At 32.9% G+C, this 16,341-nt stretch overlaps 1 protein-coding gene and 1 pseudogene across 1 annotated transcript; one reads left to right on the top strand and one right to left on the bottom strand.

Annotated features, from left to right (window-relative positions):
- Positions 1 to 3,355: 3,355 nt before the first annotated feature.
- On the bottom strand, positions 3,356 to 4,810 carry LOC120165325 (annotated as a pseudogene).
- Positions 4,811 to 6,787: 1,977 nt separating this feature from the next.
- LOC120165475 (aspartate and serine-rich protein-like) lies at positions 6,788 to 7,195 on the top strand. The gene has a single exon (XM_039174981.1). The coding sequence runs from the start codon at positions 6,788 to 6,790 to the stop codon at positions 7,193 to 7,195; it is 408 nt and encodes a 135-aa protein (XP_039030912.1).
- Positions 7,196 to 16,341: the final 9,146 nt, after the last annotated feature.

Below are 16,341 nucleotides of genomic sequence, written 5' to 3'. Positions count from 1 at the left end.
AAGATCAAGGTCCGGGTATTGACCAAGATCAAATTTCGAATACTGACTAGTACTCACAAATTTTTCTGTTGGCTCATCATCGTCTAACTGGTCAATACGAAAACCGGAATTTGGTGCTGAAAGTTGATTGGGATTTGGATTAGGGAAAGGTTGTGGGTTTTGAGATTGTGTTTGGTATTGGAAATGTGGTGAAACAAAATTTGCTTAGTGATGAAATTGTGGTGGAACCATTAAATTTTGAGCATCATAAACTGGGGTTGAAAAACTTAGTTGATTACTACCCGCTACTGACCCAACTTCACTACTTCTAGGTTCAACAACATAGAATGTAACATCATCTTGCGAAACACTAATGTAAGCAATGAATCGTTCAACATCTTCATTGTCGGTTAACAAATAAACTTTACCTTTTCTCTGATAAGATAGCCTAAATCCACTTAGGGGCTCTAAATTCAATTTATTTGCAACACGTAACATTAGAGTTTCATAAGTTAACTTTTTTAATGACAGTTTTAGTTGAAGATTCATGGGTAAAGGCATATATTGTAAAACACCATGAACATTCTCCCATGACCCTCCAAAACACAAATCTATCCAAATATGATCAACATTAGATGATTTCATTATTGTAAATTAATTTACTAAACAAACGAGCTGCGAAACTAAAACTTGTTGCCGGATGGGGAAGGATATCGTTGGATATATGATGTCATTGAATATAGGAACGGATGTCGCCGGAGAGAGTGATAGATGGTGATGGAATGAGTTGTGATTTAGGGATTTAGGTTATGAGTTACTGCTGCTGCGTAGTTATATACCCAAAACATTTTTGTTGCAAAACTAAAACCTGTTGCGAATTTGAAATTCAGTGTTGCGATAGTTAGAATCGCGTTGCGATTTTGTATTATTACGTTGCGATAGTCAGAATCACGTTGCGATTTACATATTCGCATTGCGATTTTCTAAAATCGCAATGCGATAGTCAAAATCGCGTTGCAAATCTGGAAACTGATTTGCGATACTGGAGATCGCGTTGCGATTTAGAAATCGTATTGCGATTTTGTTGGTCATTTTGGCAAATCGAAAAAAAGTTGGTCAAAATCGTATATTATAAGGCATTTTCGGTCACTGAGGTTATTTTCTCTTATTTATAATATTATGGTAAAGACTGATTCTAATTTTTCGATTTTCTCTAACCATAATATATATATATATATATTAATAGTCTTTAAAAAATATAATGTTATTTAATATATTAAATATAAACTAAAATTATAAAATATTACAGTATAAAAGAGTCAAAGAATTGACGAGAAGAAAGAATTTGCAAATAATTGCAATCAAAAGATCAAATTGAGTAAAATGCAAAGTTAAGGGACTTGATAAAAAAAGGAGTATTTTTAGTAAAAAATAAGAGTTGAAGTTACATAGGTATTCTATAGTGGTATAAGAACATGAGAGTCAAATTTGGTAAAAAAAGAACTTAAAATGAAGGATGAATTGAAGAAATAAAGAAATCATGAAAAGTTGAGAGACTAAATTGAAAAATAAAAAAATTGTTATAAAAAAGAGGAATCGAAAAGACATAGGTATTCTACGATGGTTTAGGAGCATGTAGTTCAAATTTGGTAAAAAAAGACTTAAAATGAAGGAGAAATTGAAGGAATAAGTTGCAAAAATGTCAAAAACGTCAGTCAAATTTTTAGTTTTTCAAGTAATTCAAAATTTGAAAATTCTAACTCTACTCGAACTCAACAACCGAATAAATAATTCGAGTTGATACGAATAACTCGAAATTGAAAAAAAAAAATCGAGTTGAGTCGAGTTTTGCTCATCCCTATCTGCAAACTAACAAACCAAATCATAAATAGATACAACAATTGAAAGAAAATAAATAGAAAAAAAGAAAGAAGACGCCAACGAGTTCAAGTAGTCATTCCCAACGATGGAGGCTTTTCCAAGGAGATCTCAACGATGAGGAATACGGGGGGAGGCGAGGAACAACATATTAAGAAACTGACTCTATCGAACGGTCAACGACAACGATTAGAGAGTTTTGAGATGTGAGAAATCCTGTAATCTACAAAACATGGTGATGATTTAGTGAAAACAGCTTCCAAATTTATGATTAAGAGGCCAAGTTAGTTCCGATAATATATTTTGAGACTCGAACGACTATTGAAGATGGTGGTTAAAGTGGTGCTCATCGGTGATCGGTGACCGGCCGATGATCCATTGCAAAGAAACTACGAATGTATTATGTTAGAGAAGAAAAGATGACATGGAAAAAGAAAAACAATTAAATTACTTTTATAAAATATGCTAAACTACCTAGTTTTGAGTGGTAGAATAAAAGAAAGGTGAAACCAGCAACTCAGTCCTCAAGGATTGGTTCCAATAAGATTAATTTAGTCCCTAACCTTGGTAGCTAAATACTAAATTGGGGCCCTAAATTATTAATTTAGATTTTAATAAATTATTTTTATGGAGAGGGAAACTATTTGAATTTGATTTCGTAATAGAGATGGTTCGTGTTCATGAGAAGTATCCTCAATTAACTAATAATTGGGAAAAAATATTTCACTTTTTAAACTGTAAGCCTGAAATTCTGTAAAAAACTTGAAGATAATCTGGATAGAAAGAATATAATCTCTATAGTAACTTTGCATAAGGTCCCTACTACCAAATGATACATACAAAACCGAAAATATCTGTATAATTCTTCCAGATGTAAGAAGCAACACGTTTATTTTAATTTTGATGTGCTTGATGAATTTTAATTAGTGATGTAAAGAATCGAACTTTCAACAAATTGTTCGTGAATTGTTCGACGAGAAGTTCACATATGTACGTTTATTTATTAAACTAACGTATATGAACAAAATTTTTTGTTTGTTTAATTATTTGTGTTCGTTCAATTGTTCGATTAAAATTATAATAACGAATATGAACATATCTTTATTCATACTTATTCAATTCATTTACGGGCTTAATTTTAATAGGCTCTACCATGCATTTATGTTATTCAGATGCTAATGTGTCAAATATGGTATGTGTTTAAATCTATAATTATAATGCTTAAACGACTCGTAAATTGCAGGTAATTTTGTTTCGACGCATTCATATCTACAATTTATGTTGTAATTGTAACGGTGTCGATTTAATATTCAATCGATATTCTTGTTTTTTTTTATCACATTTGTAAAATAAAAATGAAATATAGAAGGTAAAAGGATAATATTTTTAGATTAATTGAAAATAACATAATCAAATACACTTGCGAAAATACAATTCGAATATTTAAATTCAAACTAAACTGGAGAAATACAATTCAAATCCCATTTGGCCAAACTATGGGGGGGATTTCTAGTTCCTAGATGCTTGGAGTGCTTGATGAATGAACTTATTAGCCACATGAGAGAGTGCCTTAGTGGAAGACCCATTTTCACCAAGTACCTTAGCAGCTGCTTCTTTAAGTTCCTTCATTCTGGTTCTGACACTTTTCCCTTCTTCACCTTCCATTAAACCCTTAACAACCTTTGCAATATCGTCCCTGCAAATCAAGCCATTTTCGTTAGGTTTCGGTCTCAATGCGACTTTCGCATCCTCAGTTAACATCAAAGCTTTCATCTTTTGCTCGGCGTAAAGCGGCCACACGATTAGCGACACCCCGTTAACCACACTTTCGAGTGTCGAATTCCACCTGCAATGGGTCAAGAACCCACCGGTGGAACCATGGCTCAGCACTTGAGCCTGTGGTGCCCATGATGGCACCAATAGACCCCTATCCTTGGTCCTCTCAATGAACCCTTTTGGCAGGAACTCAAAAGGGTCATTTTGTGACTCGATGCTGAAAAATGTGGCATGGGCAACACTGTCATTAGGACTCCTAATAACCCACAAGAAACGTTGCCCGCTCATTTCCAATCCCATAGCCAACTCATTTAATTGATTCATTGAAATGTTCCCCCCACTACCAAATGATACATATAAAACCAAACCGATCTCTTGAACATCGAGCCATTTCATACAACAGGAGCCGTCCGGTTCACGGCTCGAATCCGCATTAACGAGTGGACCGACGGGGTAAACCGGTGGCTTACTCCCTTGCTAGGCCTTTATTGGTCCTCCTTCCAAGTCCATGAAGCTGTTCACAATGATCCCTTGAGCCAACATATACCGCTTTACATGATGAAGCATCCACTTGTATGAGTCGTTTTGCCGGTTTGTATCGAGTCGGGCAATTCTTTCCCCTGAATCGCTATGCACCCTGGTATTCTCACCGGTTCAGACATGTCCCTGTACTCGCATGAAACCTTTTGGTCGAGCTCCTGCAAGTAAAGAGACAAAGACAACGCCATCACCGTCGACGGGTAAAATATGTACGGCGAGAGACCGAATTCATTAGCGACATCGAACGCGTCGGTCCCGAACAGATCAACAACCAAACCGACGAGGTTCGTCTTCGCCACTAACGACTTGAAAGCGTCACGGAGGTAAGGAAGTGAACGGGACACCGTTAAAGAAATCACCGTTTCGATCTTCGAATCACCAGGGAGATCGGTCAAGTTAATGGGAGGGAGGAAAACGGAATCAATGGAGCTTGGAAGGGAATCAAGAGTTGATTTTTGAGCTTTAGAAGGGGATCCATCGGTGGGGATAATGAAGGTGGCGTTGAAGCTGTGTTGGTGAACGAGTCGCTTGGCGAACTGAACGAGTGGAATGAGGTGACCCATCCCTGGACTCGGTAGAATTGCTATATGGGTTGTTTGTGCCTTCGCCATGGCTTTTCTGGTTGAGTTTTTGGTACGGGAGATAAGGAAGAAGAAAGCTGAGATTTAGACACATCTCGTAATATCATCGTCTTTGTCTTGCACGTAAATTTCCTTTTGTTTTTTTCATTCTTTTAAAATTAGTTTCAGTATTCACATTTTGTTAATCTATAGAACAGAAAAACAAAAACAAAATATAATTTTACAGTTTGAAAATTTTTAAGTTAATATTTGAACTTATACTGGTTGTCCTTAAATAATAGTTTGAATTTTAAATTAGTCTCCAATCTTTAAATATATAAATTAATTTTTTAAAAATCAAATATAATAATAAAAGAATTTCCAACCTCAAAAAATATATAAAATGAATATATATATAAATTGACACAATTTTAATTGAAGTAAAAATATAATTTTTTTACAGACTCTCTTACATATTTAAGTTAAATTACATATTTACGTCGATTAAAATTGTGACAATTAACTAATATGTTTATTTTTTTTAATTTTATACAATTTTTAATTAAGGTTTGAAATTCTTTTACTATTATATTTAAATTTATAAATTAAATTATATATCTAATTACTTAAATAATATTATTTGCGTCATTTATTTATTTTATATATTTAAAGATTGGAAACTAATTTAAAGTTTAAACTATAATTTATAATTAAAAAATTAAACTATAATTTAAGGACGTCAAGTATAAGTTAAAATATTAATTAAAAAACTTTAAACTGCACAAATATTTTTTCTTATTTTTCTGTTCTATAAATTGAAAAATGTGAATTTATTGATTTTTATTTCCGTTACCTATTAATTAGTTTTAATTATGTTATTTTAATTTAAAATTATCAAAATGAATTTTAAAATAAATATAAAGCAATTGAAAACTTAAAATGGACACGTGGTGCAATTTTTATAAAGGATGCACAAATAGGGATAGGGATTGCGGGCAGAGGATTTGTGTTCTTAAATTATATTTTAAATTAATTTTAGGTGTTTAAAAATTTTTATGTTAAAAATATATATATAACTTTTTTCCTATATACTTTTAAGTACATACATTATAACGAATCTTTAAAAAATCATTGTATGACACGTGTTATATATATTTTAAAAATATTTATTTAAAAATATATAAAAAGAAGTCATTTTCTTCCCCTCCTCTCATCCTATATTCCCCCTAACCCACACACATTGTCTATATTTTCATTTTAAAAGTAAATTTTTTTAAAATATAAACATGACATGTGTAATTTAATAATTTTTTAACCGCCGTTATGATGTAAACACCTAAAAGTATAACATAAAAATGTTAGTAATCTGCTTTTAACGAAAAATTCTTTAGACACATAACGTTAATTTGTGGTATAGTTTAAACACTTATTTTTGAATTAAACCTTCAAAATTCATGCATATTACAAAAAAAAAAAAACTGTAGTTTCGGTTATATTGTTAAGAATATGAGATGCCAACAGTAATATGAAAAAAACCTCATATTATTAAAAAAATATTTTACTGAAATTTAATGTATATGTAATTCATATTATTAAAAAAAATACTTTACTGAAATACAATGTATATATAAAAAACTAGCTAACTGCCTACTATTAACTAACCATAACAACTTCGTACAATTGTATAACTAATTTGTGACTACATGGTAACCATTTATCTCTCAACACTCCCCCTCAAGTTAGTGGGCGAAAATACATCTTTCTTCTCTAACTTGTACAAAATCAATACCCTCATTCTGATTGTAACCATTGGCAACAAGCCGAGTTTTGTATCTCTTAACCTCACCGGAAGCTTTGTATTTAATTCTAAAAACCCATTTACACCCAATGCAAACTTTCCCAGAGGCAACTGCACCAATGACTAAGTTTTATTCAACTGAAGAGCCTGAATTTCATCCTGCATGGATTTGATCCAGTGGGATCAGATTTGGCTTATCATTAAGTTTGAGGTTCAAACAAAATAGAGATGGAAGAAACAAAAGTATGTGTACGATATGGAAGGTAGGAATAAGAAATATGCTGTGATATTGGAGCATCTGGAACCACCTGTTGAAGCATTAAGAACATCATTTGGAGGACCAGCAGACTCAGCAAAACCAGTAGACTCAGTAAAACCAACAGACTCAGCAGAACCAATAGACTCAGAGGATAATGATGGTACAGGCAAGGGAGATTGTTCAAGCACATCAAAAAATAATGATGGGGACAGTTCATGTGATGGTGTAGAAGGTAACGATGGTTCAGACTCAAAGGATGATGACGCAGACACAAAAATAGAAGGTGAAGAAGAAGATGATTCAGGAAAACAGGAAACAACTTGCAGAAGTAGGAAAACAATGAAACGAACAAGAGATTTCAGTATAAGTCGCAGTTCGAGTTATGCCACGCTTCGCTGCCAGTAACTAAATCCTAGAAATGTGAATGCGATTTATATCCCTACAACAATTTACATTTAGTTAATTAGAAATATTTTGCTCAATTGAACAATCTTCTTGATAATGTTATGAAGTGGAATAAAATTCGCAGATCATAAAATTTTCCATGCTAAATAAAACTGATTGGATTAACCAAGCCATATTCTGTCAGCATAAGAAAGATTCTTTGCAGCCCGACTCCTCTTGCTTGTGATTTTCTTAAATAATGGATCACAATCTTTATCACTCAACCTTGTCCAAACAAGCAATACCATAAGGTTACCTATTTTTAATCAGTAGAAAATTGAACAGCAGAAGTATCCTCAATTGACTAATCATTGGGAAAATTTTTTTGAACTGTTGAGCTGTAAGCCTGAGATTCTGTAAAAAGCTCCAAGGATCATCTGAATAGAAAGAACATAATCTCTATAGTAACTTTGCATAAGACCTTGAGGTCTTCAGCCAAACAAAGGCGATTAAGTTAAATTTAATGATATTGGATGAAATTTGAAATCACCCCTCAAAGCACAAAGAGATAAGGAGAAAGGTGATCTACTTTCCAATCCTCCCAACATCCAACTGTACCATTTTTTATCTATTCTTTGTTATCTTTGTTTTCCCTTAAATTTTGCCGCTTTTCTTTATTTCAATTGTGATTTAAATCTGAGGTTGAATTTGCTTCCCCCCCCCCCCCGCCCTTTTTGTTTCTGGATGCTAGCAATATAAGGACAAATAAAACTGGAGGACAAGCCACATCTTGTGAGTTTTTTCTGAGACATGATAGCCCTCTATAGGTAACAAATGCACGCTGTATTAAATACTGAACTTTCTATTTTTTCTTTCGAAGCTCAAGGAACAGCGAGGAAGCCTCATCGTTTTAAACCAGGAACTAGGGCTCTTCAAGAGATTCGGAAATACCAGAAGACTACGAATCGACTCATCCCTGCTGCCAGCTTCATCAGAGAAGTAAGCACTCTCTCTAAACTAGCTTTTTGTCTTGACTGCATTATTAGTTGAATGCAATTCAGTATAGTTACTGCCTTGTTACAACTAATAATCAATGCTTGAGATTGAAGTAAGATTTATTAATTCTCAGTACAAGTTATAGTTGAATTTGAAGAAAGGCATCATATTAAATTTCTATCTTTGACCCTGAAATTTCACAAATAGCTGACATTAATATTGCACTTGTGACATATACAAAGGGGAAAAAATATCTCGACAATACATTATGCTTTACCTTTCTTACGAGGCTAATCAGGAAGCAATGATGTTCAATATGAATTTTTGTAGGTAAGAGCTATTAGCTACCGATTTGCGCCAGACATAGGTCGTTGGCAAGCTGAAGCTTTAGTTGCAATTCAAGAGGTTTGGTAACTTATCCTGCCTTTTATAAAGGAAATGATAAGCCTTCAAATATAAATAGAAATGTAGACTCGCACATAATGCACACATAAATGTGCAAGATTTTTTTTTTGCATCTGATTCCAGATGTGGTGGGTCTGTTATATATCATGCTCCCTAGTCTCCATATTGTCATGCTGCCAAAGGTTAGATTGCCAACATTAACAAAGATATTTATGTATCCAAAAAGTAGAGTTGAGTATAGTACGAGTATGCTAATTTCCATTTGGTAATTTAACTGTATGATTGTGATGAACTGTAGTTTGGTTGCCATTTAACAAGGCAATTAGTGGTATCATGCTTTTGCTACTTTCTACTTCAAAGAGTATAACCTTTTATGCATTTCTAGGCAGCAGAAGAATATTTGATTCAATTGTTTGGAGATGCAATGCTGTGCGCAATTCATGTGAAGCGTGTTACAGTAAGTTAAAGAATGGAGAAACTGATGTTTTTGTTTGAACTAGTTTATATTGGGATATTTTCTCCTACATTTCTGGGGTTTTTCTAAGTTTAGAATGGTTATAGCAACCTAAAAGTAGGTGTAACAACATCATGCAGTCAACTCCAGGTTTTATTTAGTCTGATGCTTGGATGTTGTGTATTTGATTTGCCGAAGTTAGTTCTCTATATTAATGAGAGATAATGTAAGCAGACTGATGCCCTGGGTCTCTGCCTTTGGTTGAATCTCTCAAAAATAGTGGAAACATGGAGCAGTTTATGGATTGTTTAATATGAGTAAGTTTATTCTGCATTTATAGCATAGTGAAGTTTATGGACAGGAACCACTCGTTCGGAAACTCTTTCTTGTTGCCATTCGTTCGTTACCATCTAATCATGTTTCAAACTGTCTGCTCATTGAAAAACATGATTTCTCAGTTCCAAAGGGACAACTATTTGTTTTTATAGATTCATTTACAATGAGTTTAACAAATAATGTGTTCCATTCCCAGAAGGAGCAAACTAACTCCATTTCCTTTCTTGCCTCAGTGAAGAAGGATATTCAGTTGGCCCGACGACTCGGTGGAATGGGCAACCATGGTAAGATCTTGCACTTTAATCACACCCAGTGTCAAGATTCTTATGTTGTATGGTACGAGAGCGTAGATCTTCTCAAAACAAAAACAAGAAAAAGAAAAAAAATCGGATTCAGATATTCTCAAAATAGGAATTTAGTTGTTGTTTTGTATGTAGCAGTTGTAGAATTAACTTTTGAATAGACTGGAGTCTTAATTCAGCATTACTTAACACCTATGTGGATTAGAATTAGAAAGTAGGCTGATTGTTGGCCTTAAATACTTCCTGGTGTAAGAAGCAACACATTTATTTTAATTTTCATGTGCTTGATGGATTTTAATAGGCTCTACTATGCATTTATGTTATTCGAATTCTAATATGTCGGATATGGTATGTGTTCAAATCTACAGCTTATGTTATAATTGCAACGATGTCAATTGAACTATAGAAGGTAAAAGGAGAGCAAGAATATTTGAAAAGGGGGATTTCTAGTTCCTAGATGCTTGCAGTGCCTTACTAGAAGACCCATTTTCACCAAGTACCTCAGTGATCTAATGGATTTGAATTTTAATAAATTTATTTTTATTAAAAATCAATTTTCTTTATATTCGTTGTCAACATAATTTTTATTAAAAATCAATTTTTATATAAGATTCAACTTAAATTATAAACATATTTTTTTAATTTCAAACTGAATTTAGTGATGTTTTGTAAAATAATATTATAAAATATATAATCAATTATATGGAACACAATGAAGAAGAAAGCTGATATATATTTTTTTGAATTGAATTGAATTGAAAATGAAACTAAGACATCAGCCAAAAACTGAACAAGGAGATCTTGAATTTCCACCGGAGGGGAGGCAAACTGAACAAGGTCGAAATGATCTGTCGAGACAAGCTTGGCAAGACGATATGCCACACTCTTTTTGCGTCAAGAAATCCATTGGAAATGCAGCTCCCATGCCGGAGTACACAAGTCTGCTATGGTCCGAACAAGAGAGATTGGATTTTGAGCAGCACTCACATCGTTCAACAGTTTAATTACTTGAACTATCTGATTGCACGACAAAGCGTGAGTGGCCAAGGTTTCGAGCAAGAAGAAGACCCTCATAGATGCCCCAGAACTCAGTTTGGAGGACCAAGCTTGTACCAATGTGTTTATTGAAGCCAACAATCCAGCCTCCATCAGGATCACGGATAACAACCCCTATCGAGTCCCTGCCAGAAACGGAGGAGACAGCTCCATCCGAATTTAAGCAAAGCCAACTTGGCGAATTTCATTGTAATATAAAGGTTTTTGTCTTGTATTTATTTTTTAGATGTTTATATAGTATTTTAATCTTATGATTTTGTCTCCCGACTCTTAGATGATTTCTATAGGGCATCGATTAAAGAAAACATGGTCTTTAATTATATTTAACATATCATGATTTATCTTGTGTATTGAACCATTTTGTATGATTCATCTCAAATTGATTTAGATGAAAATTTATAGAGATTGAAACGATAATAAATAAACTAAGTAAATGAATTTTACGAGTTGGTATAGGAAGGAATGATTTCATTTTATTATTATTATGTTAATTTTATGGAGTTAGTTTTCATGAGTTTCTATCCACACTAATTCGAGATGAATCATACGATGGTTCAACATATAATGTAAGTTATAACAAGCAAGATATTCCTCAGTTAAGATATTCTCAAGGAAGAATTTCAGCCAAGATACATTCATGAACATTAATCCATAGAAGTTAAATCAACAAATTCACACAAAGAGGGATGAATTCGGCCGGCCAAAGGATGCATTGCATTAAAAGATGAACATCCATTCATCAAATTCATTCACCTAAGCCATGCTTTGTATCTACATAAAGGATGAACATTCATCCATGAATGTTCACTCATTAAAGCTTATACATGCATCCTAGGAATCCTTAGGCCTATAAATAGTTTAGCTTTCATTTTGTAAACCAGTCGAGGGATAAAATCTCGTGGTCATCTCTTTAGTTGTCGTGAGTTCAAGTAAATAATTGAGAGAAAAAAATATTTTTTCCATTCATTGTTTTGATAGAATTGAAAAAAAGCCCTTTAATCTTAGCTTAGGGCATAAGATCGATTCCTCTCAATCACTTTTTGCTATGACTTGGCTAATTTTGTCAATTTAGTTTATCAATTTCATCGATTTAGTTCTTATGAATTTTTTATCCACACTAATTCGAGATGAATCATACAATTATTTGGCATACAATGTAAGTAACAATAAGCTAGAAACGATCAACAAGTCTTATTCTTCTTAGTCGAGATGTTCTTAAAATATTCTTAGAGAGTCAAGAATCAAAATCTCAAGATTGTTGTGGGTTTCGACCAAACAATTGAGACATCTTTTAACAACTTTTAATATTTATTTATTTATTACTTAATAAAATTAAAAAATAAAATAAAATATTTTTTAAACTAAATAATTTTAAATGAACTTCCATCTCTCACAATTATTTTCTCTATCATAATTAAAAAATAATTTACTTTTACGTACAAAATTTAAAACGATCACACCTCCTATTTTTATTTTTGGATCAACATTTTGTATCCCCTAGACCTGGCTTGGACGTTATGCCCAAATCCAGGCAGTTACATATCTTATTTAAAAATTTCTTTTCATATTTAAAACAACGTTAAAATCCATATAACAATATAATACGAAATTAGTCATAAGAAAGATTCATACAATAAACGTCCATATATCAATATATACATGTATTAGAAAAACCACATAAAACAAATACATAACAAAATACTGGTAATACATATATACTGAGACAGTAGCAAAAACAAGTGTCACCAAAGTATAATAAAAACCAATAGATTAGGCCTGCATTAAGGACTTACCCTGAGCACAAAGCTGAGGAGCCTGCGGTAAGGACTTACCCTAAGCACAAAGCCAAGAAGCATGCGGAATGACTTACCCTGAGCATAAAGCCGAGGAGCCTGAGGTAAGGACTTACAAGTTATAGACTAGGACTGAGATACTTCCTCCAATAATACCCCCAATGACAGTAATAAACATGTATGTATTCAAATGAAAACAACAGTTTATTTCAGTAAAACATGAAAATATTCCAGACTCAGGAATCATATACAAAAAATATAGAAATCATGGATCATGTCAGTAATTTATAATAAATCAGGTATCATGTCATAAAAATATTTAGTATTATTAGAAATCTAAAACAGTTCAAATGAACAATTTAAAACAGTAATGTAACACCATCAGGAAACACACTTGTACCTGTCTGAGTAGTCTGATAAGAAAGCCTATTATTGAGTCTGTCGATCATGATCAGCGGTAGTGCTAGATCCTACAAATCAGAAAATCCATATCGGAATCCTAATAGGAATAATAATAATAATAATAACCCCTATTTAAACAATTTACATATACATACGAGTAACTCTCGAGGAACGCAGATCGTGCAGATCTGACAGACAAGAAACACCAGATCTGACCGACCCTCGATTGGGTAAAATACAAGAACCTTCATAAAAATATATTCTCGAATCAATTCCATAATCAAATATCAAATAAATAAACAAAAATGCTAAAAATACTAAGCATTTTTGTATTAATGGGCTTAATTCGGGGCTTTTGGCAAAACATATCACATAATCGGACTTAGGATGTCGAAAAACATCAAGATGAAGATTTTCGAAAAAAGTCAACGCCGATCAACGATCAATGGTAGGTCAACGATCAGTCAATAGTCAACGATCAACTGTAATACCCCAAATATCAGGTCGATGACCATAATGAAGGGATTTAAAATTTGGAGGATTTAATTTGAATAAATGGTAAAGTACAAGAAATGAATTAGAAAATTTGGTTAAGACTAATTTTTAAAAAATGAAAGAATGGAGGGGGTAATTTAGTCATTTGGATGGAATGAATTTAATATTCATTTAATGGGGGTATTTAATATAAGTGAACAGGAGAATAAAGGATAAATTATGTTGGTTTTCTCCTCTTCTTCTTCCACACGTCCCAAGCCGCCATAACAAAGGTAAGACTTCATCTAGTTAGTTTTTCCTTTTATTTTTGGTTTGTCTTTGAAAGCTTAAGTGATGTGGAAGCTTAAGGAAGGTTTAAAGAGGATTAAAACTAAGAGATGAATGATTTATTTGAGATTGAAGAAAATGGGTTTTTGAGTGATATGTTGAAATATGAGTTTTTGTTGAGGTTTACAAGTATATTTGACTTGTCAAAGAAGTAAATAAGAGATTAGAAGCCTTGAAAGTGATTAAAAACATGTATGAAAAAGTAGTGTGATTCTTAGTTTGGGATGTTCTTTGGAGAGTTTAGATGTTATAAGAAGCTAAATGGATGAAAGTTAGTTGAGTTAAGTGATGATAAGTTTAAGGGTATTGCTGGATGTAAAAGAAAGAGAATTAAACGAAATTTGGGTAAAAATTCGAAATGAAAAATCTAGGTAAGAGTATCGGTACTGGAAGAATAATACTGATACCATAAGTTTAAATTTGTGGAAATCCGATGAACAATATCGATTCTAATGCAAGCAGTATCGATACTGCTGTGGGTATCGATACTAAGAGAAAGGTATCGATACTATGGATTATAGAATATAAAACTGTTATCAATACTGAAAGGAGTATCGATACCATGTATAGTAGTATCAATACCATAGTAGGGGTACTGATACTGTTGAGCTTGGAATTTTAAGATAGGATGAATTTGAATAGAAATTGAAAATAATAGTACTTTTTAAGTATTATCAAAAGAATAAATGTTATAAAGTATACTAGCATTTGTATGGTATGTGTAATAATTGATGCTTGTGTAGATCGTAACCAAGCTCCAGAGTCAAGCAAGAAAAAGGGTAAAGATAAAGTTACCGAATAGCTGGACATCCTTAAAGTATACTAGTGGCATATCAGGTGAGTGCATTTATTTTACTTATATGATATGAGGAAGACTCGCGATGAGTCAACCTTGAAGGTTTTGTTAAATGTATGTTTTACAATATTTTGATATATTTTCATAATGTGCATGTGAATGATATTATGAATAAGTTTTAGAGTATGAACTGATCTAAAATGAATAGATAAATGTTGATGTTGTTTAATGGTTATCGATGTTGCATAAATAAATGTTTAAATCTTTGGATTTTACTTAAAAGCCCATTGTATGTGCATTGAGAGTCATAGGTGCATTTCGACATACTTTGTGTATGAAAGTTATCGATCAATTTTGCTTAATGCATAACGGTACATTTTCGGCATAAAAGGTGCCACCCATGGTATTCATAATGAGGTGATTATCATTTCGGCACTTCAGTGTAATGTATATACCTTGCATTCTCAGTTTACATACATTGGGCAAAATAAAAGATAATTAGAAAAATACAGATAGATAGGTATGTTGGGCATACTAAGAATAATTTCGATGACTATATGAAAGAAACTTGGTTTAACTGAGATGGTTTTAAATGATTCTTATGAAGTAATAATTTATTTTGTATTTTGATAATCATGATATACTTGTGTATGAATTACAATTCATTTACATTATTATTCCTCACTAAGTAAATACTTTTCATGTGTTAATTTCACATGTAGGAAATAACAAAGACTAGCAGAATAAGGAGCGCAACAAAGATCATCAATCCAAGGTTGACTCATTAGTAACTGTAGGACATTTATGTATTTGTTTGATAATTAGATGCCATGTATTTGAATTTAAGAAAATGCTCTGGAATGTATTAAAGTTATAATTTTTGTAATATGTTACAATGAATGTTTTATTTTATATTAAAATGTTTTGTTTTATTTTTGAAACAAAATTTTATGGGTTTGCAAATAAGAAAATATTTTGAAAAGTTACGTGACACTTGTGATTTGTGTACGGAAACTTATACAAGAAATGGTGTTACATGTATTGGTATCAGAGTTACAGGTTTAGCCGATTCTCAGTTGAAACCGGGTTTATTTTACTTTAAAATGGGTTACATGCCACTAAGATTGTCTAGGGTTACTGATATGGTGTCTTTAGAGTGTGATTGATGCCACTGCTTACTAACTTGAGTGTTATTATTATGTATGTCCTATTAGATGTCGGAATCTTCGAACTCGCGAAGAGCGGGAGAACAAGAAATTAGAGAAGGATTAGTTAGAGAAAGCTATGAGGCTAATAGTGAGCAACCGATTCCATTTGAAAATGCTAGTGCACCTACACATCAAGGTATGCCGGTGCCCGATTTTGGAGCTTTTATGTAAGCTCTCGATGCCATTCTGACTCGGTTCCATCCTCCTCCGCCTCTCTCTGCTCCTCCAACACCGCGAATGTTGATCCTAAAAGAGCTGAAGAGTTTAGGAGCTCCTAAGTTTTAGGGATAAGTGGATGAAGGTCCTATGGAGGCTGACTTATGGCTAAATGATGTTATGGTAATGCTTGAAAGTCTTCACTTCTTAGATTCATAAAAGATGGGTGAAGATGTATCTTTACTTCAGGGATCAGCTCAAGTATGGTGGTCAAATACTACGATGTATTCACCACTAGAGAAAATGACCTGGCAGTTCTTTCAGGAGGAATTTAAGAACAAGTATGTTGTTAAGTAGTTTAGACGGGCGATGCTGCTAAAGTTCCTTAATTTGAAACAAAGTGATCGAGCAATACATGAGTACGAGGCTGAGTACAACAAG

This window comes from Hibiscus syriacus, unplaced genomic scaffold (assembly GCF_006381635.1).
Source record: "Hibiscus syriacus cultivar Baekdansim isolate YM2019G1 unplaced genomic scaffold, ASM638163v2 tig00111582_pilon, whole genome shotgun sequence".
Classification (NCBI taxonomy): Eukaryota; Viridiplantae; Streptophyta; class Magnoliopsida; order Malvales; family Malvaceae; genus Hibiscus; species Hibiscus syriacus.
The sequence above is the reverse complement of the archived record's forward strand: the minus strand, read 5'-3'. Positions and strand labels throughout refer to the sequence as shown.